Source organism: Protobothrops mucrosquamatus, unplaced genomic scaffold (genome assembly GCF_001527695.2).
Source record: "Protobothrops mucrosquamatus isolate PMUCROS unplaced genomic scaffold, P.Mucros_1.0 scaffold259, whole genome shotgun sequence".
NCBI lineage: Eukaryota > Metazoa > Chordata > Lepidosauria > Squamata > Viperidae > Protobothrops > Protobothrops mucrosquamatus.
Genome location: NW_015386606.1, coordinates 298,711 through 325,201, shown reverse-complemented (window position 1 = coordinate 325,201; position 26,491 = coordinate 298,711). Strand labels below are relative to the sequence as shown.

Below are 26,491 nucleotides of genomic sequence, written 5' to 3'. Positions count from 1 at the left end.
CTCAGTTCTGGAATGAAAGTAGAATCCCTGCCCATTCCTAAGGAACACAGATTCAAATGCACAGTAAAGTTTCAGGTAAAGCTCAACTAATAGAGGTGACTTTTGAATATTAGTCCATTAAGAAAGCAGCTAGCACTGAAAAAATAGAACAGAACAGAATAAGAGAGTTGGAAGGGACCTTAAAGATCTTCTAATCCAACTCCCTGCTCAGGCAGGAAACCCTATACCATTTCAGACAAATGGTTGTCCAATCTCTTCTTAAAAACTTCCAGTGTTGGAGCACCCACAACGTCTGGAGGCAAATCGTTCCACTGATTAATTGTTCTAACTTGTCAGGAAATTTCTCCTTAGTTCTAGGTTGCTTTTCTCCTTGAAAGAAAGTAACACATCTCTCCTTAAAGCTGGCATAGCTTTTCAAATAGAAAACTTTCCTCTATGAAGAAGGAAAAATGGTCATTTTCTTAATCATCCTAATATTGATTATAAATAACCATGCCCTAAAAATGCACAAAACAGCACTAGCAGTCTTTATTCAACATGACTGGGTTCCACTTATAAAGTTTACTATTAGACTAATCCTCCAAATTAGAGAAATTTTTATCTTTGGTATTAAACAGTAAAATTTTTATATCATTCCAATTTCATCTCTCCACTTTGTTGTTCAATATTCACATTACTGTAATGCCTAGTTTAAGAAATCACAATTGGTGAATTCATGCAACATGTCAAGGTAAATCCAAAGAAATCACATTGTAGCTTAGTGTTCTATGAAGTAGACATGTAACCAAATTCATCTACTGTACTGTGTCAAATGGGAATGTAGTTTAGTTGATGTTGTGAGCTAGTTAATTGTGGTTTATTCAATAAAACATGATTTTAAAAGTTTTGTAATTCATTTCCTAGTTACTAAGCTTTACCAAAGTGTGGAAATCTAATCTCTGTTTGGCAAAATGTGCCAATACTGAGCATGTATAAAACAAAAACTAATTTATCTTCATACCTACAAATCCTTCCAAATATATAAACATACATTAAAATAAGTGTCTAGCATGGCTTTTTGAGGATCCTACCATTATATACAATTTGAAGGGCATATTGACTTCTTGAACGACTCTAGTAATATAATATTTATAAATATACTATTGTATGTTGGGACAAATCCTTTTATTATTTTGTATCTTTTTCTTAAATTTTTGTAATGCATTCAATTATCTTCAGTTTTCTCTTCTATTTCTTTTCTATCAGAAATATATGTTGATTATACAATTTCCAGGCAATGGTCTCTCCTTAAAGCAGCATTACGATTTGTTTCTAATTATTTTCTGAGGCTCTTTGCCTTTATTCCTTACATAGTGGAAACTATGTAACTGAATGTTTGTACGAAATAATTCATAACATGCTAAGTTATAACACAAGAGCTCCAAATATGCACTTTTCCTTGGCCAGAAAAAGTAAATTCTCACTGAGAACTCTTGAATTCATATCTCTTTTTCATCTCCCAAAGTTGTTACAATATTGCATGGTAAGAACAGTAAAATATTTTTAGACAAGAAAACATTATTCACTTTGCAAATTGTCAATATAACATAAATTATACAAATGAATTGTAGTTTAAAATTGATAAAGTACTAAACTTTTAACAAAGATCTTTCCTTATAGCAGAATTTGTTAATAGGCTCTCAGAACAGAGGCGCCCTTCAGTTCTAAACTGGAATCTCACCACATGCTAAACCTTAATAAGGTTTCCTTGATTTATGAACCACATTTTATGGCATAACACGTATAAATACTATATAAACTGTGGTTTGTGAACAAAACCATGGTTAATTAAAGCATACTGTAAATGAACCTAGTCTAATGCTCTAGCTAAGCAGTGCAAATGAATATCCTGGAAAGTTCCCTAAAAAAGAGGGATATTGCTACCCTTTTCTTAGAAAAGCAGTAAAGGGCCTGATGGAATTATTATAGCAATAGTTTAAAAATAAATGAAAACTTATGTAAATTGTTTATTATAAAGGTATTCATAGCATTGGGTAGAACTTGCACTGAGTTCCCGTTGCATTTACTGTGGCTGTGATTTGTAAAAAAAAAAAAGTCATGTGACAGTGTAGTTATTGAAGGACCATCTGGAAACACTAAAGAGATGAAACATCTCCTTAGAGCAATGGGGCAACACAGGATTGTTGCACTCAAGGCTTATCCTAATATTCCTTTAACTTTGACACACACATATCCTGTAACCATTTAAAATTATTTTTTCTTTGTAACTTGTCCACAGCACAAGTTAAACTTGTGTTTAATTGTTCCAGTTTTGAGTACTATTCTCCTTTTTTCTCCTGATGTATTTTCAGCTGTCTGATATACTTCACCAACAATTTTGTTGCTGAGGCAGTCAAGGATTAGGACCTCCTGAGCAGGGAGCAAAATAAAAGGTGGCAAGTTTGGGAGGGTGCTATGAATAACAAGTTTAACTATTGATTACTCTCAATTTGGCTATTTCTGAATGCAAATCTGGTGTTCTTTTAGAAAGCGCTAAACGTATGTTCAAAAATAGCCTAGCTAAAGTTGCTGGCACAGAAAGGGGCAGAAGAAAAATCTCCTGATGTTCCTGCTCAGTAGAGCAACAAGGTTCTAATTCTCCCAGTATCTAAAATGGAAATACTGTGTAGCCCAGAAAGTCAAGTTAAGTTCAGAAAGAGAAATGGGTCCTGCTAGCTAGATGCTGCTGATTCTTACACCAATGAGAATAGTAGCAAGCATGGAGAAGAGATAGGATTCCTGCCTCCTGAACCCCTCCTGCCTGTAACTGTCTATCAGGCTATTTCTGAATATCTTAAGTTTTTTTTAATGAAGACTGGACCCATGTCCAAAAGCTGCCTCTAGGCGTGATAGGCAGCATATAAATTTAAATAAATCAATAAAAGTAGCTTGGCTGAAGGTCACAGGCATAGAAAAGGGCAGAGGGTGAAATGGTCGGGAATTCTTCCAATGTTCCTGTTTGGTACATCAGTACATTATGTAGAAATTTAACATATTCCCGATATTTAAAATGGAAATACCTTTTTGCCTTAGTTACTTTTTAAATTAAGGAAAGGAATGTATCAAACAGGTCCGTGGAGAAAGATTGGAGAGAAATTATTTCTGAAGAAGTAAAGTATTCTGACTGATAGTTTTATCTGTTACATTTCAGTGGTCCTTTTAAAAAATCTGTCTTAATATTTTACAGTATATATATAATGTTGGTAATTGTTTCAAAAATAGGATTAAAAACTTTTTGGTCAACATTGATTTACAATGGACCAGGCTTTTTTTAATATTTGGAACTGCAATTGCCTAAATTTCCAGGTTTTGCTCATGCTGGCTGGTGATTTGGGAGTTGATGTTCAAGCACATTCTGTGGAGTCAGCTTTGAGACAGACACAAAACCTTCTTGGCACATGGAGACACTTTCCTCCCTCTTCATCTCACTACTACCACCATGCCTATGTTTGTCAGCCAAACTATTTGGTGGCAAGAATTTAGTATTTTTTCAAAAGAGCTCTAGACTTGGGTTCAGAAATCACCATTATTTGCCTGATAGTTTGGCAAACTTGAATAGACTTCAATAGGACTTGACATGTGCTTTAATCTGTCATTCAAAGCACCTACCTAAACTTGCCCAGCTCTGCTTCTTACCCATCCACATTAAGGAGACCAGTTGGTAGTAGTTTTCATGCTGCCAGATGGTACTTGATAAGAGAGGACAAAGCCAGGGAATCCATCACTTTTTATAAGATTTCTTGGATTAAAATTATGAAGATAGTACCAAGGTCAATTATTAAGGGACAATAGTATTCAGCCATCAAGCAGCAAATATTGAGACTCAAAAACATGTGGATTGCATTTTAATATAGCCTTCTAGCTTTCTTTAGGACAAAGATATACATTAGGAAAAAGAAATGCTACAGAGATAGATGTAATGTTGCATAGTAGAGGAATATTAAAGAAAAAATTGCAGAAAAGATGAAGGAATTCTTTGCATGTCCTTGAAGGCTGAGCAAATAGTGGGAAGGAAGATGGATTTCATAATTTGTTGCTATTATCAAACTACTGTAGGGAAAGAGTTTTTTTCTAGGATTCTTTCTCATTTTTTAATACTAGCTTTGCTACAGTATTAAGGAGAAAGAAGGAGGCTTAAGAGCAAAGCTCAGCAGCCTTGTCAATACTGCTGCATTGCCTGTCTCTTAGGATTGGAGAATTTTTTCTGGAATATTGTTCTCCTCACCCCATGCCAAATTCAGTCAATTTTTAAAACAGCTTTCTTTTGCCTGCTTCTACCACTACCGGGTGTATACCAATTTCCATTCTGTTCTGTTTTCAGAGAATTATACTGCTGCCGCCAGATGGCTGGACAGAATCCTAAACCCTTACATAATTTCTTTCAAATATGGTATTGAGTTGGAATTAATTAAAAAAATGTGAGAAGATCTAGAAAATTATGGGAAGATCTGTTCAATATTTGTACTGTTTAAACTGGTAGAAAATGTGATTAAAGAAATTATCACTGTAAAAATGACACTTAGAAGAACAATCATCAATTTCTGCAAAGGCAAAAACTCCTAGAAGCTATATGGTGTCTCATAGGATGAGTAAAATGTTGTGATTAGATGAAACTTTGACCTAATCCAGTACAACTCATCTGATTTCTTAGAAGCAAATTGACCCATGTAGCTTTTAAAGGATTTTAAGAGTGTAAACAAGTATATGGGCTAGGGATCATTGACTGTTTACTTAGATTTTCAAAAAGTGTTTGACAAAGTCCTTTAATTAAAAAAAATGCTAAGCAAACCTAGCAATCAGGAAGAAAAAAGGAAGCACAACCATGAATTCTGATTACAAAATGTAAATGAAGAATAATAGGCCTGTACAAATAATTCAATGAGGTGTTGTGTTCATGAATGAAGGGCTTGTCTAGATTTGTACCTCAAAGCTGCAAAGCAGTTATAGTTGCTGAAAGGGTCAGAGCAGTTGCTTGAAACTTTAGTGCCAGAAGACCCTCTGGCCAGAAGGTTAGACAATCATGTAGAAGAAAAAGCTTCTTGGAGACAGCATTTCTCTGAATGATGATTTTGGCCAATAGGATGTTACTCTCCTTATGGTCGTCCTAGACCAGGGGTAGGCAACCTTGGCTTTTTTATGACTCGTGGACTTCAACTCCCAGAATTCCTGAGCCAAGTGGCTCAGGACTTCTGGGAGTTGAAGTCCACGAGTCATAAAAGAGCCAAGGTTGCCTACCCCTGTCCTAGACCTAGAAGGATAGGGTGTCCCATAAGATGAGTAAAATGCTGTGATTACATTTTGGCCTAATCCAGTATAACTCATTTGACTTATTAGAAGCAAGTTCTGAACATTTTTCAACAGAATGGTACCCAAATACCTACACTTGTGCGTACACCTATGTGTGGGATTATCTGTCTGTGACGGTGTGTGTGTGGGAGGGGGGGTTGTCAAACGGGACAAATTGCATTTCTGGGAAAATGAGAAATCTGGCGATAGTGTTGGTCAATATAGTCAGACTGCTGAGCTTCACAAAAACACCGGTTTTACCAACTCGGAACCACTGCTTTTTCAGATTCAGGTCGGTGGCAGGAGGACATGTTCTGGGGATACATGTCCCAGGCTTGCCACCATCGCCAGGTGTCCACTATTTGAGTGGACAGTCCACTTTTTTCACATTATGTTCACTATTTTTGTCCACAAAATAGTGGACATTTTTTTTATTCAAAAGCTTTATGATGAAATGGTACGTAATCTAAAGCTGTACAGTCTACTTTTTTTTACTACTTAACCCCCCCCCCCGCTTGTCCGCTATTTTTTGGAAGCAGACCTGGCAACCCTAGCCACCGAAGCCGCGCCTGAGTTACACAGAACTGGAAGCGATACCCTAAAAAGATGCCCGGGTCGCTGATCCCCCAGGCCGCAGGGGTAGGCAACCGTGGCTCTTTTATGACTCGTGGACAGCTGGCTCAGGAATTCTGGGAGTTGAAGTCCACGAGTCATAAAAGAGCCAAGGTTGCCTACCCCTGCGGCCTGGGCAAATGGCTCCGCCGAAGTTGCAATCCCGCTGCAGGCCGCCGGTCCGCTCCATGACTGCGAGTGCTCCTCGGGGCGGGCTGGGGAGCGGAGAAAGAAGAGGGAGGGAAAAGTCATGAAGCTGTTTCTCCAGCCGAACCAGCAATGCCTTCTTTGTCGACGCGGGGGCGGGCATTTGGAGAGGATCCCTAACTTGGCCTAGAGGCAGAGCGTGTGCGTGTGTGTGTGTATATATATATATATATATGTCTCTGTGTGTGTGTGTGTGTGTGTGTGTATGTTGTGTATTGGCAGTGGGGTAAGTGGAGGTTGGGTGGCTCCGACTCTCTGACGCCAGTGAGACCAGATCAATCCAGGCGCAGCGGAGGAGCGAGCGCTGGGCTGCTAAGCGGCGGCTCTGGAAGCGAGAGCGGAAAAGCAGCGGCGGCAGCGGGTGGGACTTTGCCCGCCTGTCCAAGCAGCTGCGACGCGCTGCCCGGCGCTTTGCATGATCTTTTCCTTATTCCCTCGCCTCGCCCCTCGCGGACAGCTGGTAAGAGCTCGGCTTTGGCTACTCTGTCTGCCGCTCCGAGCTTGCCTTCCTTGGGGAGTCATTCCCCCCCCCACCCGCTTTTGTGTTCTTTCTCCTCCCTTTTTTTTATTTTTTTTAAAAAAACCTCCCTCTCTCCTTTCTTTTCTGCCGTTTCCTCGCTGGCTTTTTGAAAACGACGCGACTGCAAGAACGGAAGAGGGTAGGCAGGGTGAGGCTGAGCGGGCGACAATCTTGAATCGCGCGCGTGTGTGTAGAGAGATTAGGGCAAAGGAGAGCTTTCGTTTCTCTCATGATGGCGGCTGTGCTTGGTGGAGGAGCCGAAAAGAGCGAGTGCGCTGCAGCGGCGGCGATTTTAACGCTCTAAAAAGTTTCCTCTCCTCTTCCTAGGGACGGGGTGGGGGGGAAAGGAGGAGGTGGAGGTACGGGGGACCTTTTTGTAGCTCCAGAGGTAAAGTAGACCCGCCATCCCCCTCCCCCGTCTCTGCTTTCCACTTCCTTTCTGCTGCCGCTTCTCAAGTAGGGGAGAGGAGAGGGAAAGCCATAGAAAAGCCCAGAGTCTGCTTCCCAGTCGGGAGATCCTGCGGGCGTTCTGCCCCCCCCCTTGGTATTTCGAGCCAAAGTGAAGAAATTGGCCTCCAATTTGGCGTCGGTACTTTAAGGAAGATGAACCACCCCAATGGAGCTAACCCTCTCTTTTACAATTCAGCATTTTTCCTTCTTTCTTTTTTTTTTGGTCTGATGCTTTGTCGGGGGGGGGCGCTTTCTGAGCCCGATTTCTTTCCTTTTTGAGTGGCAGGTTTCTCTGCCCAGACTTCCCTTTTTGACGTTATTATCGATGACCCACTCGGGAATTTTTGTTTGTTTGCTCTAGTAGAAACCTTGCTTTCTCCTCCCACCCATCCTCCGGGTTTATTTGGCGAGGTTTACGGGAATTCGTAGCGGAAAGCTATGATAAATCGAGGATAGCCGTTTCTTTCTGCCCTTTGTTAATAGTGGATGAGGCTGCGTGTGTGGGCTGACTTAGAATTTCTTAATACAGGGTATGAATATGAAAAGCTGCTTTAAATTGAGGAGTGTCTTTATGCTTAAGGATAAGACAACAGATCTTTACTATGGCTAAATATATGTGGATACCAATTTTAATCCACATTCATTTTCATTACACTGGGGAGCAAGCGTTGTTAGGAAGGGAAAGTAGATATAAACTCATGGAAGAGTTCCATGGTGAAAATGGCCAGAGTCCAGCTGGGTTTAGGACAAATCACTCCTGCATGGTAACAAAAAGAGTTGGTGTTTGAATTGTAGTGTTCTCATCAGTAGCCATAAAAAAAAAAAACCTCAATCCCCTTTAAGGACAACTGGCAGAGGCTTTGTTCTGTCTAATTTGCTGCCCCTTCAATTGTGTTTATTTAAGAATTGAACATGAACTGCAACTGCAGAGGTTCACCTTCCCAGCACTATCCCAAAGGTGCTTTTTCAAAAGGCAACTGGCACTAAAGGCACCTTTAGCACAATCATGACCTGGATGACTGAGAATCTCCATAGACTTCCAAGTACTAGTTGTTTAGTTGCAGCAACAATAAGACAGCATTCCTCTAGGCGGTTGCCACTTTAAACCTATGCAATTCTTATTTTTATAGGTATGCTTTGCATCCAGAAAGGGCTGAGGATGACCTCCTGAGGGTTGAAGAGGCCATTTAGCATAACTATTGTGACTTCTGTTTGAAAAGCTTTTGGAAATGCCTAAGTCCTCTTGATAACAGGAATACTTGGTCCTTTTTTTCTCAAGGCATAACTCAGTCTTCAGGGCATGATTGCAGAAGCTAAACTTGCCTAAAAACTTCCTAGTCACCATCCCTGATAAGATCATTTTGGTTCAAGGCCAGATCCTGTTACAAGGGCACTGATTTGTCCTTGTTTTAATTCTGACCCTTTCAACCCCCCCCCTCCACATAATCAAATACAGTTCTCATCTGCAGTGTCCTTCTCTTTACTTGTGGGTTTTTTGTGCATATCCTTGATCAGATGACTCCACTGTTTACAGAGGCTAAGACAATACCGATTTGAGATAAGTATACTGATGGTTGAGAACCTCTAAGGTTACAATTACATAAGTTCCACTGAAGGAAAGTAGAATATATATTTACTGATGTAAACATTTGTATTTTTCTGCTTTCCCCTACATCTCCCCTCACCCTTTTTGTTAATGCCATATCTGCCATTATTCGCAAAGGATGCTTTCTTGCTTCAAGCTGGAGTTGAATAAATCTTTTCAAACTTGCTTAAACTGGATGCTGCCTTCACACTCTCCAGTGAATATATTTGCATATGTATTTCCACAGCTATAAATTATCTCACCCATCATTTATTTGTACTTTTCAGTAAAATCAATTGCGGGAGAACTCTCGGCAATGTCTGTAATGCTTTATACTTATACATTTCCTATTGCAGTAGTAAGGCAGAGGTGGAAAAGGGTGGCCAAGATTTTAATTTTTTTAGCATTGCTGAAACTGAGAAAATGCTTCCCTCTTTGTCCTTCCTATATGTATATATGTGTGTGTTTTGCTGCAAAGTGATTTCCTAAGAAGAAACTGGTTATTGGTGTATATAAGCTGTAGAAAATAATTCTGGCAGAGATATTTATATGTAATGAAGACACGCAGGAAAATTTAATTATTGATGGCTGTACAGAAACATAGGCAATAATTACTATCCACTTTAAATGACCTTGGTATTAGCTTTATAAAAAGCCCAGTGTTTTTCACATATACAGTATATGCTGCCAGATAAAGAAGTGGCAGGTAAAATTCTAATTCTCAAAAGAAAGGCATGAACTTTTAAACTGACAGCGATTATTTCCAAATAAATTTCTCACTGCATTCCTGCTTAATGTGTGTAAACAGAAGGCAAGATCGGTCTAGGGAGTAGGTAAACTTGAATTAAGTTGTGCTGGTAATGCAGTGTAGCCTGTCTTGTCAAGTATAAGTGGTTTTCTTGGTGTGTAATCTTGCAGGGCTAATGGAGGCATCATCTAACTTTATAAATAATGTAGGCTGTGTATAATGTGGACTCTCTAGAGACTGCAGAGAGCATCATTACTAGCCTTTCCAACCTGCTGTAGATCTCAAATTGACTTACAGCAGTAAAATGCAAAATGATACATCAGGATGACGTGAGGGGTTCAGCTTGGGAACGTGTTAGTTCAGTTATCATAAATATATTAAGACATCAAATATTGTTACATTATCATTTATTTATAGGCAATATAGAGGTGAAGATTTTTTTTAAAATACAAAGAATATTGTTTCTTCTATAGTTTTCTCTTTTGTTCCCCAAAACAGAGCAGGTAGTAAGTTATTAAACAGTAAACAAGAGAAAACCATTGCGTATGACTAAATGCATTTCTGAAAAGTTGCTGTATCTTAACTTTCCAGTGGATTGCCACATGTTCAATAGCTTTGTAATGCTAAAAATAGAACATTGGAGAACTAGGTTTAAGTCCTTGGTCATCTATTCTATAGGATTTAAGTTTAGCTTTTGGCAAGTCTCTAGCCACTGAGTTTGAACTGTATATTTGAAGAGTTGCTATAGGGCAGGGGTGTCAAACTGCCGGCCCACGGGCCAGACGCGTCACGACAAAACTGTGCCCACCCCATTGCCGGCAATGGGGCAAAAGTTCTGATACGTCGCGCGACGTCACATGACGTCGCAAGTTTGACATGTCTGCTGTAGGGGAATTAAAGTGTAACAAATCTGCTAATGAAAGCAGCTTTGTCCTCAGGTAGATATTTTGTACTTAATTCAGATTGTGACTGCAGCAAACTTCCTGGCAATTATGAAATTGTAGATCCCGCTCTAATCAAATAACACGCATGCAAAACTAAACTCTGTGTTACTCTTTTGTGTGTGCAGTTCAGTTCGTGGCACTGATAGATATCTTGTACACAACAGACAAATCAAGGTTTCTGCTAACCAAGAAAGATTTACATCAACAATAATTATGTGGGCCACTGTAAATTTATTAATGAGGTTGGAAAAGAGAAAATTGAATTACCAGAAGTCCCTGGAATGTACTTTCACTTGAATTAGGAGAGTTTGTTTTTCAGTCTTGGTCATTGCAGGAAAAGATCATACTGAATGAAGGACGGAAATCTTTCCCTAACAGATTTCTTTCTGGTAAGCACGTGACTAATCACACATCCAGATTGGTATGAGATCAAAAGGAATGAAAAGCTGTTCTGTCAGCTGCTTTAGCATATGTACAGCAGCTAAGGTTTTAGGGCAAGGCAGATGCAAGTTCAAGTCCACCCTCAATCATAGAAGCTCACTAGTGGCTTTAGGTCAGTTTTCCTCTGTCTAAATCATTAATAAAACCACTGTTTCTTTAGAGTCCTAGGAGGAAAGGCAAAATATGGATATGTGAATACAAAATACAATGCACATTTACTTATTTGGCTATGGAATCCAAGGTATACAATCAGCATCCTATGTGTGCACACAGATGGGTGGTATATAAACAAACATTTTTAGTTCAGTGCTTTATAAGATGCCAAAAGTATATTTCCAAGTATACATCTGGGGGCTAACAGAAGCCCTGCTTCCTAGTCCATGACTCATTTTTTGTGGAAGCAAAATCCTCTTGTAGCCCTTTCTAGGTGTCTGAGGAACAGATAGAATTACAAGGAGGCCTCTAATATCTCTAGAGCTGCTCCAATTGGGGCTCTATATGATCTGCAGGTAGTCTTTGACTTACAACTCTAATGGGGCCCAGAATTTACACCATATGTCATGACAGTCATAAGTTGAGTCATTGTTTGACCAACCTGACTTTATGACATTTTTTGAGTCTGTCATTAAGCAAACATCACAGTCATAATATGAACCCACTGTCCACAATGGACATTTTTTACCAGAAGCTGGAAACAAAATACTGATTTACAGCAAAAAAAAACAACCCACTGTAAATTGCAGTCATGTGACCACATGATGTTACAAATAGCCATAAATTCAATCTGGTTGCCAGTCATCCAAAATGCAACATGTGACAGCACTGACATTGTCTATGAACAGAGGTACCATTAGACTATAGCTACCTGTCCAGACGGAAGTTACATTTAAAACTTTCAGCAGATTGATTTGATGGCAATCATAATAACTTGTCTTCTTTCCAAATGGTTTGCTGAAAGCCCCTTTTTCTTATCCCACAGTATTCATAATGTTTAAGAATCTGCAGCTTGAATTGTGTTTGATTCTTTATCAACCACAGCTCTAACCTAATAAAATCCTAATTAATTTATACTTGAATATATGTATAAAGTTGTAATTCTGAAGCGTATTCTATTGTTTTTAAAATGATGCATTTAGAAAATATGATTATTTTAATGCAAGTACTTCTCCAAAGCACCTCATCAAATTGGATTCCAGGATATCACATAATACATTTTTAAAAACTACATGAATAAAATGACCTGAGAGTTTAGGCAGTTGAAAATGCTGAGTATAGTACATGAATCAAAACTAAGGCATCCTTGAATGATAGACATACCTGTTCCTGAACACATTAAACCACACCTCTAGGTGTTTTTTCTGATGTTCAGTCAGAATCCATCTTCATGCAACATAAAGTCCAAGTCCTGCCCTTTGGAGAAATGGAAAATGGGACCTGTCTTTTTCTGTGAGCCATCCTTTCAATTCTTTTTCTCAAGGCTAGTCATGCCCAGCTTCTTAAATTTCTTTTCATAGGAGTTTCTAATTTCCTGTTCATATACTTGCCCTTTATTAAACATGTTCCAATTTCTTATTTAACTCTTGTTAGAATATTGTGCCCAGAATATTGGGCTAAGGTCTGATCACCATCAAATGGAGTGATATTAAAACATTCTTTTTGTTGGGAACTACACTTCTGTTAATGCAACCTAAATATCCACATGTCTTTTTTGTAGCTAAATCAGACTGCTGAGTCATGGTTGATTTATAACCAGCTATTATTAAAAAACATGTTTTTTGACAATCACTATTACTAAAGCTGTGCATTTGATTTTTATTTCTTAACCAAGAACATTGGGGATTTTGGGTTAAATTTCATTCTGTTATTTATATACCTTTATAAAAATTACTTTACTTTTTCTTATTTAATGGAACAAAATTTCACAGCAATATTGTATTTTCTGCAAGTCAGATAAGCATTCTAATATCTTTACTGAAGGAGTAGTAAGATTGGAGAGTCAGAATCTATTTTCGTGCAACATAAAGTCCAAGTTCTGCCCTTTGGAGAAATGTAAATGGGAGCTAGCTTTTACTGTGAGCCTTTTAATTCTTTTTCAGAATTTTACCTTTTCGTACCTTATTGGATACCTCAGTTTGGTTTGATGAGCCATTTTTATTTCATTGCAGTAATAATCAAATGACAAAAAAGTAAATACAAAAGAACATATCTTTAAAAATACCCTAAAGAAAATAAATTAGAGAGAAAACAAATTCACACATGGAAATAAATTAAAAAAAAAACCCAGAATAGATACATAACAGCAACTTCATTTTTAAGCAACAATTTAAAATCTTGCTCATACAGAATCATATTGATAACTTTTTCCATTTCATCAATAGAAAGCCAGTTTAAGAACTGAAAGTCAACACATATCTTCATTCTAGGATTTTAAGTAGGTTTTTTTTCAACAAAGCGAAACAGTAACTGGCTACACACCAAGGTCTCTAAATCTGATGTTTAAAATAAATTTTAGGTACACAATTTAACATTACAGCAACTTCTTTAAACAGCTTTATGCTACACAAAATCATATGAACAATGATTTGAGTATCAGACCAAATGAAAGTCATGCAAGCCCAAATCATATTTGTAAAGTCCCCTCAAATAATTAATGGCTAGCATAAAAAGGAGGATACCAAATACCCAATATTCTCTATTGACTAGTACCAAACTTTGGACATTTTCACTTACTGCAATTTCTTGTTCCTTAGCCTGTTGAAATATTTATATTTAATACATTTACTTAATGGGATTCAAAATAGAATAGATTTGCTATATCTCCTATTTCTGTCCTGTTAGTTCAAAACCTGGTATCTTACTTCTGGAAAAATGCATTTTGATCCCTTTCCCTTGCTAAATTGACATTAAAAGATTGCTTTATGGGAGGATGCTGGGAACTTTATGTTGGATCAACTGGTAGATAATCTTAGTTTTAAAGATTTTTCTGTTTTAGGATAAATATCGTTTGTCAGTTGCTACGCACTGACAGTATTTACAGTTACAGCAATTATTGAAATTTTGATTTGAATCAGTAGTGTTTTCAGCCCCATAGAGACCTAAGTTATTGTATTAGTTTACTTCTGTGAGACCAAAAAGGCTGTAATCATTCTTTATAAATATATGTTATAAAAAAATGAATATGAAGACTTTAAATACTAGATAGAATATGGCATTGGATAGCTGCATTTTTCCCTAAGCAATGATAGAATGTTTTACCTTTAATCAAAATCTTTTTAGATCCTAGATTACAATATATGCAGCAACAATTATTTGGATGTATTAGACACCATTGTGTTTATTCAAAAAGGTATGAATAAATCACTGTTAATCAGTTCTCAAAAACAGGATATTGATTTATTAAGGTTGCACAAATCTATTCTAAAACTTTTAAGTTGTCTTAAAAAACATTTATATTTAGAAATCTTCCCAAACTTCCCTCTGGAATGAACTACCCCCAGAGATCAGGGTGATCCCTGATCTCCCTTCCTTCCGCCGCGCCCTTAAGACATGGTTATTCCAACTTGCAGGACTGGCCTAGGGGAAAATTTTTAATGGGGGTTTTAAAGTAATTTTTAACTACTAGACCAATTATTAATATTTGTTTTTAATTGTGTTTTTAATTTGTAGTTTTTTGTGATTAGTATTTTATCTGGTTGTTAGCCGCCCTGAGTCCGCAAGGAGAAGGGCGGGATATAAATTAAATTAATAAATAATAATAAATAAATAAATAAATAAATAATTTGAGAGTTTCAAACGGCACTAATGCAGCCAGGCAAACTGAGCAGGAAAAAAAATATTATTTAATTCAATATACTGCCAGTTGTATCAGCCCACCCTTTATTAGCTTGCTAACCAGAATACAAGATACTACCTTGAATAATTTATTGAATTCAAGATATGTTACATCTAGAACACCTAAAATCCAGTAAGAAATTTATTCAGTCATAAATAAGATACAATTAGTCTGACAAGGCCTGTTCTTCCTAAATTTATGCTGACTTTTGGTAATTACCAGATGGTTTTTAAGGTATATACTGATCCTTCTCTATGATCTGCTGTAGAATTTTTTTCAAGGATTTTTTTTGGCTGGCTGGTATATAGTCCTCGACTTATGACCCAGATTTGAAATCCCCTCACAGTCATATGACTGTCTTGAGGATGCTCAGCAACTGAGTCACAGTTATAGCTGCTTGAAGTGTTCCATGGTCATTTGACTATGTTTGATGATAGTTCTGCTGAAAATTGGCATGTACTTCCAGTATTTGGCAAAACTGCCTACGGTGAGCCATTGGTTCACTTAACGACTACAACATTCACTTTATGACCACTGCAAAAAAGGTTGTAAAAGCAGGTCAGTCACGTGATCAGCATGCTTTATGATTTGTCATGAGTTACAACCATGATGGGCAGGCTATATTTTGATCGTAACTTAAGAACTTGTAGTTCTCTGCATCATCCTTTCCTCAAGATAGGAACATAATATGCCCTTATTGAAATGTCTGGTATTTCTCTTGTTCTATATGATTAGTCAGAGATGTTATGTAAGAATTCAGCCAGACATTGTTTCTACAGTATTGCTAAGTTCATCTGAATTCTGAGCAGGTGAGGATACTTTTGACATACAGTGCAACTCTTCATTCCTTTCTATTGCTTTTTTTTACGTTGAACTAATAGTTCAAAATGTTTTATGCCGTCAGAATGGTTTTGAAGGTGGAAACAAGACTATTTTGGAAAGATGTTCAGACTTAAGACTAGGCAAGGCAATAAATTGTAGCATTTCACTCGAACCTGTGTTCAGCAATTTGATTACAGAATTTTTTTTATAGACATGAGATAATTGGATAACATGCTTTATTGCAGACAAGAAGTAATTTGTTTATTATATCATATATCTAAATCTCCCACCTCAAGGAAGCAACTCTGGGCAATTTACACATGTAGAAAATACAGCCTTTAGTAGAACACAGAAATCAAACTTTGTATGTGTCTACTCCAGGGTTTAAACTCTTGGTCCTTTCTCCTCCTTCAAGTCAATCAATTTTGGCCCCTTCTTTTTCATCCCTGAGAATCAAAGAAATCCCAGTTTGTGGTTCTGTCTGGTCTGAAAACTGGAAGCTTATAGTGCATCAACAGCCTTTGGAGAAGATATCCAAGACAGTAAGTAGCCCCCTGCCCCAATCAAGGCTTTAAAGCCTGTGCCCCACCCTCCTTGCAGCCACCAGTGCTACCTCTGCCACGTGTGCCAAGGGATTCCTTCATTTTTCCTAGTCAGTATTTGTGAAGAAAAAAACTCAGCTTTTACTAGAGGAAACAAGAAAAAATACAGAACCTAAAAGAGGGTGATTTTGTGTTTGGCAAATAAATTTTTTTCTCTATAACAGTGGTTCTCAACCTTTTCAATGCCGCGACCCCAACCGGTCGTAAGTCGAGGACTAAACCGGTTGTAAGTCGAGGACTAAACCTGTCGTAAGTCGAGGACTAAACCAGTCGTAAGTCGAGGACTAAACCAGTTGTAAGTCGAGGACTACCCAACCGGTCGTAAGTCGAGGACTTTCCCTGCCCGGGAGCGCCGCGCATGTGTGGTTCCGCCCCCTGCGCCGGCTGAGGCGTAGCTGGCAAGCGGCAGAGATGGAGCAGGTCGACCACCAGCTGGCCCAGCCCAAGGGAGGTAAGGCACCCGCCGGAAAAGGGGAAAAAAATGGCGGACAGCCTTGCTTGGCGACCCCCGTGAAATGGTCGATCGACCCCAAATGGGGTCGCGACCCATAGGTTGAGAACCGCTGCTCTATAATGCCCCCTCATACACTTATCCACTGGTCGCTCTAACAAACAAGCAGTGAGGTTGGGCAAAGTTCTGGGGCACCTCTTCTTGATTGTCTGATTTGCATGCTATTCTCCTTTTGATTGGTTGGACTGTTCCATGTGCCTGCCTGCGGGTAGCGAACTCCTCCCACCCCACAAATTTCATCAACTTTGTAGGAGGAAGCCTGAACTGAGGGGTCTATGAACTTTTGTCCATTTCTTGTTAAAGCCCACAGACCCTTTCTCCAGGAATACTTGCATCATGAGCTGAAGTACATATGCTGCTCCTCCCAGAAGCCCACATTCCTCCCCTTCTTCCAGTTCTATCATCACCCCAAACAACACCTCCCATACAGATTCCCATTTCGCCCTGGGAAATGCCAATGAACAGTTCTCTGTGCCCTCACCCCACATATCCCAGGGCTATACCCTTGTCTAGCACCTAAGTCCTGGGCCACCAGCAGGAGGAAAAGGTTAGCTGTGGGCACTGGAGGAGGGGGCAGCAGGAGTATGTGACAAGGTGCAGGGCACCCAAAAGGGCAGAATAGGGGAGAAGATAGGTAGGACTGGGGGCTGAGCAATGGCAAGTGCAGCAGGGCCGGAAAGGCATAAGGTACTTCCCTTATCATCAGGCATTACTGGAACTGCCATTGCTGAACAGTATGGTCACAGATGTTTCATGTAATAACTGTAACACTTAGCAACAAGTTCTGGTCCCAATTGTGGTTGTAAGTTGAGGACTACTTGTAATATACTTTTGCACTATATTAAAAAACCATCACATTTACATTGATAAACTTAACCAATGTAAAATGTAAATATAAGTACTACTTCTATTTGAAAATTCACAAAATGTTGAATATATGAAGCCAGTTTTTAAACCTCTGTAACTTACACTATCAAATTACTTTCCTTTTACAAGGAATTATTTTTGAAGCATAGTATAATTTCTAAGTAGAACTTGAGAGAATCTAAACTGTGTAATATGGTATCCAATTTTATGCATTTAGTTGTACTTACCCATTCTTGAAGCTACATAAATTCAGGAGAAAATAATATTTTGTAAAATATACATTTTTAAATATGGTTCTTCTCTCTGGTATTAATATATTTAGCTGGTGTTGCATGTTTTTAAAATAAGATTAATAATATGATTAATTTTCATTTTGGCCCATCTATTCCGTGCGGCCGGCCTGGCGTAGTTTGATTGTGTTTCAGTGGGGGGGGGGTTTACGGGGTTTTTTTTTTACGGGTGTGTTTTTAGAACAGGCCTGTTATTTAATTCGATTTTAAAACAAACTATTTATTTATTATTGTGGTTTTTAGTATCGCCTGTTCACCGCCCTGAGTCCCGCAAGGGAGATAGGGTGGTATATAAATTTAATAAATAAATAAATAAATAAATAAAACACTTAACTAACATGATTTGGTTCCATGAAAACATCCAATTGTTTGAAATATATATATTTCATATATATATATATATTGTTTGAAATAGCTATATATATATAGTGTGTGTGTATATATACACACACACACACACACACACACACACTATTACAATGCTTACACACACACACACTATTACAATGCTTACATTGGGAAGATGACTGAATTATCTGTTCAGAGATGCAACAGTTTTACATGCATGAGAACAAATAGGGGAAAACAGGCATTTACTGTCAGCTGTGTTTAGCTTACAATTTAACACTTGCTCATACTGGCATTCCATGAGGAAACCGTGAGCATGTCTAGTTCTGTCAGTATTCCAAACAGTTTGAAGATATGTAATGCAAATTTGATTAGAGACGAATGCACAAGTTATAGCTTGTTTCATTTTTCACTAAAAAAAACCTTAGGCTTTCCAGCTGAAAGAGAAAAAAAAATGTTCAGCATATTTTAGTATCCTTGTACTTAGGCTCAAATGAAGGAGTTAATATAATTTGGAGTAGGAAGCTTGAAGAGGGTACTGTACTGATAATTCTGCAAATTTGGGAAACAGAAAATGTTCTGATTTGGAGATTGCTTAATCAGATTGTTCCTAGAATGTTTTCTCTTTCAAGTCATAAACAATTGCAGCTTGATAAAATTAATGCTTAATGGTGTATTAAAATTAGATACAGTCAGAGTCCAAGTGTACAGTTTATTTTCAAATAATATTAAGTGCTTGTATTGATATATATAATAGAATCTGAATCAATGGGATGTTGTTTTTTGGCTTATCAAACGTTGGCTTGAAAGCAGATGTCTTCTTCTTCTTGTGCCGTATCCGTTATCGGACGTTGGCGATCCTGTTGGCGATCCTGTTTTTATCAGCAGCTGCACGAAAAAGTGCTGCTGAGTTTTGTCCGAACCAGTCCCTTAGATTTTTGAAGCCATGATGTTCTTCTTCTGCCTGGACTGAAAGCAGCTGTGGTGAACTGTAAACTAGAGTTTATAAATTGTAAGACTCTGTTAATGGAGGTTTACCATAGGATAGAATTAGCTTATCTGTTCATATTTCCTAGCTGGTCTGCCTGGTAATCTTGGAATCTGAAAGTATGATTCTCCTCCCATCTCCTTTACAGTCTGAAAAACTAGGGAGGATCTCTTCTTGAGCCTCTTGCTGTGTCCACTATCCAGCTGCGGGCTATTCTGTCTCTTATCTGACCATATCCTAGGCAGCATCTCTTCACCTGTCTCCCAAGATCATTCCCAAATACCATTACAGAAGTTCATTAGTGACAACTGTCTGCCTCTTTTTCATTGTTCCCCATCCCTTTTTCACCTGTGTGTGAGGCTCCACCTTCCTTACTCTTCAAATCATAAAAGGAAATGTCTTTGGAATGGATAAAGAAATAAAATTCCCTGCCCTTCCTATAGAAGATATTTAACAATTGGACAGAGTAGCATGAGACCATGTGTTGGTCTGTAAAAGGATATGGCTTGTAAAGATGTTTCCTTTGAATCCTGGATGAATATGGATGTATTTCCGTTGCAGAAGATTCTGATGAAATTATGCAATTACAGCTGACCGGGCAGATCTAAATATAGATGGAAATGTCTGTTCTTTTGCCTGTGTGTTTCTAATACACCTACACAGATTATGAGAAAACTGCTATTTAAAAAAAAGCAGATGTTTGTTCAAAATGGGAATGGATCTCTGAAAAAGCAAAGGCTCAGCCTGTTTTGGCACTCCTTTTTGAAAATATTTGCTTTTGTACCATATTCTAAATTTGTAAAACTGTAAATTTTATTGTAAATTGTAAATATTCTGAAAATATTTGCTATTGTATCATATCTATACACTGAAGGAATGAATTATTAAGAATGTAAATGATAACTAATTATGCTAAGGCAATAATTCCAAATTTGGTACCTTGAAATCTATAGGAATTACAATTTCCATGCTAGACAGGAATTCTGGAAAGTGTACCCTGGGCCCGTAATACACAACTGGTTAGTAAAGTTTGCCTTTGCACCATCTGCTCAAATGTTTGTGTGAGAAACTGGTCTTCATAACTGCATCTGCCAAAACCATTATTTCTAGGTGCATTTGTAGCATTGTTTCTGTGGTTCTATGGCTGGCTCAGGAATTCTGGGAGTTGAAGTCCACGAGTCATAAAAGAGCCAAGGTTGCCTATCCCTGTTCTAGACCAAGTATTATTCATTTTTTTAAAATTCCAATAATTGTAACATAGAAATTCTTATAGTCCAATTCTTAGCACTTAAGATACCAGTGCATTTGACTGTGACATGCTTGATTGCCTCTGCTAAACTCTAGGACAGTGATGGCAACCTTTTAGAGACCGAGTGCCCCAAAACCACCCCAGACCCCCCCGCTCTGCCCCCCCGGAGGGCCACTCACCACAGATCGCCCAGGCGGCTTTGCAGTGCCATGGCGGCCACACCCGAACCCCATAGCATCATCTGCACATGATGGGGCACAAGGGTGGAGTCTTGCTCCTGCTGCCCGGCTGTCATGTGCTTGGCTGCGCTGCTCCACGTGGGCCGCGCCTGGAGGAGACTTTCCTCCAGGCAGGCTGCTGGTGAGGGGGTTGCGGGTGGAGGCAGGGCTGGGGCAACGGCTTGCGTGCCCACAGAGAGGGCTCCGAGTGCCACCTCTGGCACGCGTGCCATAGGTTCACCACCATTGCTCTAGGATAACACTTGGCAGCTCTTTTTAGATATCCTATTATCCTTCTCTGGCATGGCCAATGGATAAGGATTTCTTAAATACATTTTTGTAGCAAATTAGATCTCCTGTCTCCCAACCCAATTAGTTTTTGATATATGCCGCTAGTCTTCTTAGTTCTGGGGCCTAATTTAATTGAAGGAATTCCTTCATGAATGCTATCCTTACAAACTGGGGATTGCCTACTCCTTCCTAACAAGTTAGACTGGGTTTTCTTCATTTACATATATACTTTAAAATTGACATTTCTCCTTTCCTTCCTGCAAGTCAGCTTTTCAAGCTTAACTGCAGTAAACAACAAATGCTGAAACAAACTCTTCAAAATGTTTTGCTTTCCACAAGTCAGTTATAGACATGTTTTGATCTCAATAGGATTCATTTGGCTGATTGCCTCTTTTGACACTTACCCTAATACAAAATGATTTAGATTACCCTAAGAACCTTTCCAAGTATCAATGTCAGAATATCTGAATCTGTAGTTTCCTGCTTTTTTCTGTTCTTTGAAGACTGAAATGTCAGTCATCTGGCACTTCAATGGTTCACTGGGTTTTCTTAAAGATAATATATGTATTCAGCCAAACCATTTGTTAGTGCCTTCAGTACTCAAGGATGCATCTGGCTCCAGAGATTTAGATTTCTTGAGAATAAATATTTTTTTATTATGTTGCTGCTAATTTATACTGCTCTTCCCTAATGAATATAGATTTTTCTCACTCAAGTAGACTGAATCTCAACACTTCCTGATAAGCATTCAGTCTACTGGATTGCTTTTTTTTCCCTTAAAAAAGTCCTCTTTGCCTTAGATCATCTGTTATACTAGATTGGGGGCTTTTTGTTTATTTATTTGTATCCCACCTTTATTATTTTTATAAATAACTCAAGGCAATGATTATATCCAACCCACCTTCCTCCTCCTGTTTTCTCCACAACAGCTACCCTGTGAGGTGGGTTAGGTTGAGAAAGAGTGACTGGCTTAAGGTTACCTAACTGGTTTTCACGGCTAAGGCAGGATTAGAACTCACAGTGCCTGGCCTTCTAGTCTGGTGCCTTAAATTTGTTGGGCAAGCTCTCTGAGCAATGATATTGTGTTAGAATCATTAAAATTAAATATCAAAGTCAGTCAATTGTTTATATATTTCATATTCTTATATTACTAAAAGTCTTGTGTTTGTTTGTAATTTTCAGTTGGTCAAAATTAGTAGATATAGGGAGAGAGGGAGAAGGAGTGGAGATATAGGAAGGAAGGAAGGAAGGAAGGAAGGAGTGGAGGGAGGGAAGAGAGGAAGGAAGCACGGAGGGAGAGAAAGAAGGAAAGGGAAGAGGGAGGGAGAGAAGGAAGAAAGAAATGAAAGGTTATTTCCAATGCTCCCACTAGGACACTCAATGACACTAGAAGCCAGCCAGAAGTCAGAAGTCTCTCCAACTCCCACTGTTGTTTTTGGCTGCTTATAATCATTCTGTTTCTCTGTTTAAGTAAGAAAATATTTCTGAAACAGTACCTAAATGGGTCACAGGTTGTCTAGTATCCCAGTATATACAAAGACTATATTTCTGGAAAAAGCAGTATGAATTTTGATTTGAATGCTGCAGAAGCATTTTAATCAGACATCTTTGTTAAGCCATTTTTTCCCTTTTGGTGTGTGTGTGTGTGTGTGTGTGTGTGTGTGTGTGTGTGTGTGTGAGAGAGAGAGAGAGAGAGAGAGAGAGAGAGAGAGAGAGAGAGAGTATAATCTTGGTTAGTTGGATTTTTAAAACCCATTGACTGGTTCATAACAAGCAACACTAAATATAATAAAATTAATTTGTCATAATTATGAGTGGCAGTTTTATAAACCTGTACGACTAAATTAAAGAGTTAATAGTTGTTCAGACTGATATAGTTGCTTATAAACTCTGAGCAAATTCAGGTGTGGGATATCGGCCATCAGTATTCTGAATAGCCAGCAAACTGTTCACATATTAACTGCTGATCGACTTCAGAGATTGATAGAAATCACATTATGTACTTTTAATTCTTTCAGTTATCTAAACTAAAATACTATTTTGAAAGAGGTTTGTATATTACATGAGGAGTAAAAAAAACTGGCTTTATTTCATAATACAAAAGAACTAATATTATATGATAACCCTTTACTCAGTAATAATAAAAATGTCCTATTAGAGTCTGGATTTTGCCAATGAAGTAGAAAAGGTATGCTATCGATATTGGTAAAGTCAGGGCTTTTTTTTGTCATAGAACGCCCAGAACGGAGTTCCTGCACCTTTTTTGGATGGAACCTTGTAGGGTAGGCAAGGCAGGTTGTATAACGTGTGTGAGTTCCGGCATCTTTTTTTTTTTTTTTTTTTTACAAAAAACGCACTGGGTAAAGTTATATTGTTTTAACAGAACTTCTTTTTTTCCTCCCAATGTTAAGTTCTGTAGGTACCTGGCTAAGACGTGGAACTCCAAAGACATCTATCAGACTGGAATGTTGGGTTCATTTTGCAAGAATTCGGAATTGGGAAAGATCATCTGAATTTGTTCTGGACAGTTGTTGGAAGGAGATATAGAAATTGTGCTCCAATACTTTCCTTCTAACTAATCACTATGAATGTGACAAGTTTGTTCTCCTTTACAAGCCCAGCTGTTAAAAGACTGCTGGGTTGGAAGCAAGGGGATGAAGAGGAAAAATGGGCAGAGAAAGCTGTTGATGCCTTAGTTAAAAAACTTAAGAAGAAAAAAGGAGCAATGGAAGAGTTGGAAAAAGCATTAAGTTGTCCTGGTCAGCCAAGCAACTGTGTTACAATTCCTCGTTCCTTAGATGGCAGACTTCAGGTTTCTCATCGCAAGGGGCTTCCCCATGTAATTTATTGTCGTGTGTGGCGCTGGCCCGATCTTCAGAGCCATCATGAACTTAAACCATTGGAATGCTGCGAGTTTCCCTTTGGTTCAAAACAGAAGGAAGTCTGCATCAATCCCTATCATTACAAACGAGTGGAAAGCCCAGGTAGGAAATTTCGTTATATGTTCATTTCCCCTTCTTTCCCCATCTACAGTTATTTTTAACAATAGCACTAAGTGGGATTAATTCAATGGGGGAGAGGGGAGATTTTACTTTTTCCTATTCTAACATTACTGAACTGTAATAAAGTAACAATATATTATATTTATATTTGTTAAAGTACTCAGGCAGACTCTTAACATGACTGGAATTGATAGCATGAAAGCAATAATCTTTTGCCCAAAACACTTTGACTTCCTGAGCTTGGTTGTTATCTTGCAGATATTTCGTTACCCAAACCAAGTAAGATTTGTGCCATTGGGCAGGGGTAGGCAACCTTGGCTCTTTTATGACTCGTGGACTTTTCAACTCCCAGAATTCCTGAGCCAGCACAGCTGGCTCAGGAATTCTGGGAGTTGAAGTCCACGAGTCATAAAAGAGCCAAGGTTGCCTACCCCTGCACTAAGGAGTGGGGTTTGCTCTCATGTTATATTCTAGTGGCTTGCCCTGTCAGTGTTAGTGAGATTAGTCTTGGTATTTTTTGATTTGGAAGTTTACTGTTAACTTCTTTGCAGTTCCTTTGGCAGTTCATTTCAATCCTTCTCTCTCCATACTTTGACTTCCTTTAAAACTTCCCTTGTCTTGTGAGAGAGGAAATAGAAATATGAAAGCACCAGTGTATGATTTTCATCAGTGCCTTTTGCTGAGTTTGAAGTGAACTTGCTTAGGTGAGATATTGCCTTGAGCAGTAACTTCTACATTAGATTTGGGTGCATCTGCTGTACTTCATTTGGGAAAAGACTTCTCTGAGTTTACAGCAAAGGCTGTATATGACATACTTAGTGAGTTCTTGTTTGCAATATATTTTTGGTTTATAAAAAATTACGGTATATCCAGTAAATTAATGAGCAAAACTTAGTTACATGATGTCTGAAGATTTGTGGCAAGTTGGCAAACAACACATATAAACTGTTTTCTTTATAATCAGATTTAAAGAACTGTATTATAGGTCACAACGGTAAGGAAATTGCTTGAATTGTTGAAGCATTGTTATTACTGTATTTCTGAAACCAAGAGGAGAGACTGCTAGTCTTTGAAAGCAGTCAGCAGTCTGGTAAGTCAGCTAGAAATTGAAACAGCTAGAATCAGGCGAAACTTTAATGGGAATTCAAAGCTTGGAGAGGCCACCCTTTGTCAGACTACTTCCTGATATGACTGCTGCATATGTGTGGTTATAAGAGGAAGAAGAAATGGTGGAGGAAACTTGCCATCAGTTGGCAAACACTCCTGCACAATTGTCGGAAAGAAAGGCCTTGCACAGGCATTTCTGTAACAGCCAACTGTAATTGACTATATGAAACTATTTTTGTGCTATGTATACAGAAGTATGATAGCTTAAAGATGATGCCAAATCTATCTGGCACATTAAATGTGCTTTTGTATCTGAAGTAAGCATAACTTGTTCAAATAGCTCCACTAAAAGAAATAGGGAAAACTAAATTTAAATTATGTAATGAGAACATCATAACTCATTCCACCCTATTAAAGTTGATTCTAATTTTAATGTTTTTGTTTTGCAAAATCTTTAGGAAGCCATTCTATACATAATATTTTATATGGTTTACAAAGCAGAATACATTTTTCAGTTATTCAGGCATTTACATTCTTCCCATGTCATAAGTAGACGGGTAATACCATATATAACGCCTGAAATAATACCCTATTTTTAGCATTTTTAGGCTAATGATACAATGGATAAATTTAGGTGTGCCCTGCCTGCATTTCTTTTCTTCTTTTAAAATAACTTTATTAAAATTATAAAAAAAGAAAGAGAAAAGTAAGAGAAATTAATATTTAGAATACAGAAAAAAAAGTAGTAAAGAAAAGACAAAGTAGTAAAGAAAAAACAAAAGTACAGAAAAAGGAAAGAAAATTTAAAGAAATGAGTTGTGATTTTCTTTTTTAGGAATTATAACTGCACATTAACCTCTTACTCTATGTTCACACCACAACTTTCATTTTTTTCTCTAATCTATCTTTTATAGATTATATAAATCTATATAATCTATAAAGATTTGTCCTATTTGTGGTGTATGTTTTACCACAAGCTTGCAGAATTAAAGCATTACAAAGTCTAGCTGACAAGATTCTATGGGCTGAAGAAATATATCCTGATTCACTCCTCGTTGTGTTAGGAGATTTCAACAGTGCTAACTACCAAAATACTTTCAGCATGTCAACTGTCTCACTAGAGACAAGAATACTTAGACCACTGCTACACAACACTAAAAGATGCCTATCAGTCTTTACCACGAGCAGCTGTGGGACACTCTGATCATAGTATGATTCACCTTGTACCTGTTTATAGACAAAAGACTTAAAACCATAAAACCAACAATTAAATCAGTGAAGTCTTAGACTGAGGAGGCAAAGCTAAACTTCAGGCTTGCTTTGACTGCACTGATTGGAAAGTTTTCGAAGATACCTCTGCAGACTTGGATGAACTCACAGATATAACATCATATGTTAGTTTTTTGTGAAGACCTATGTGTGCCAACCAGAAACTTATGCATATACAGTAACAACAAGCCTTGGTTCACAGCTAAACTCAAGCAGCTACGTCGTGCCAAAGAGAAAGCCTACAGGAAAGAAGATAGAATGCT

General features: G+C 38.1%; 1 protein-coding gene across 1 annotated transcript in view; it reads left to right on the top strand.

Annotated features, from left to right (window-relative positions):
• Positions 1-6,360: 6,360 nt before the first annotated feature.
• The window catches only part of SMAD1 (SMAD family member 1), a 40,426-nt gene continuing 20,295 nt past the window's right edge, over positions 6,361-26,491 (top strand). The window contains exons 1-2 of the mRNA XM_015814510.1: positions 6,361-6,604; positions 23,262-23,834. Coding sequence (XP_015669996.1) covers positions 23,435-23,834 — 400 coding nt within the window. The 5' untranslated portion in view covers positions 6,361-6,604; positions 23,262-23,434. The remainder of the gene's footprint in view (positions 6,605-23,261; positions 23,835-26,491) is intronic.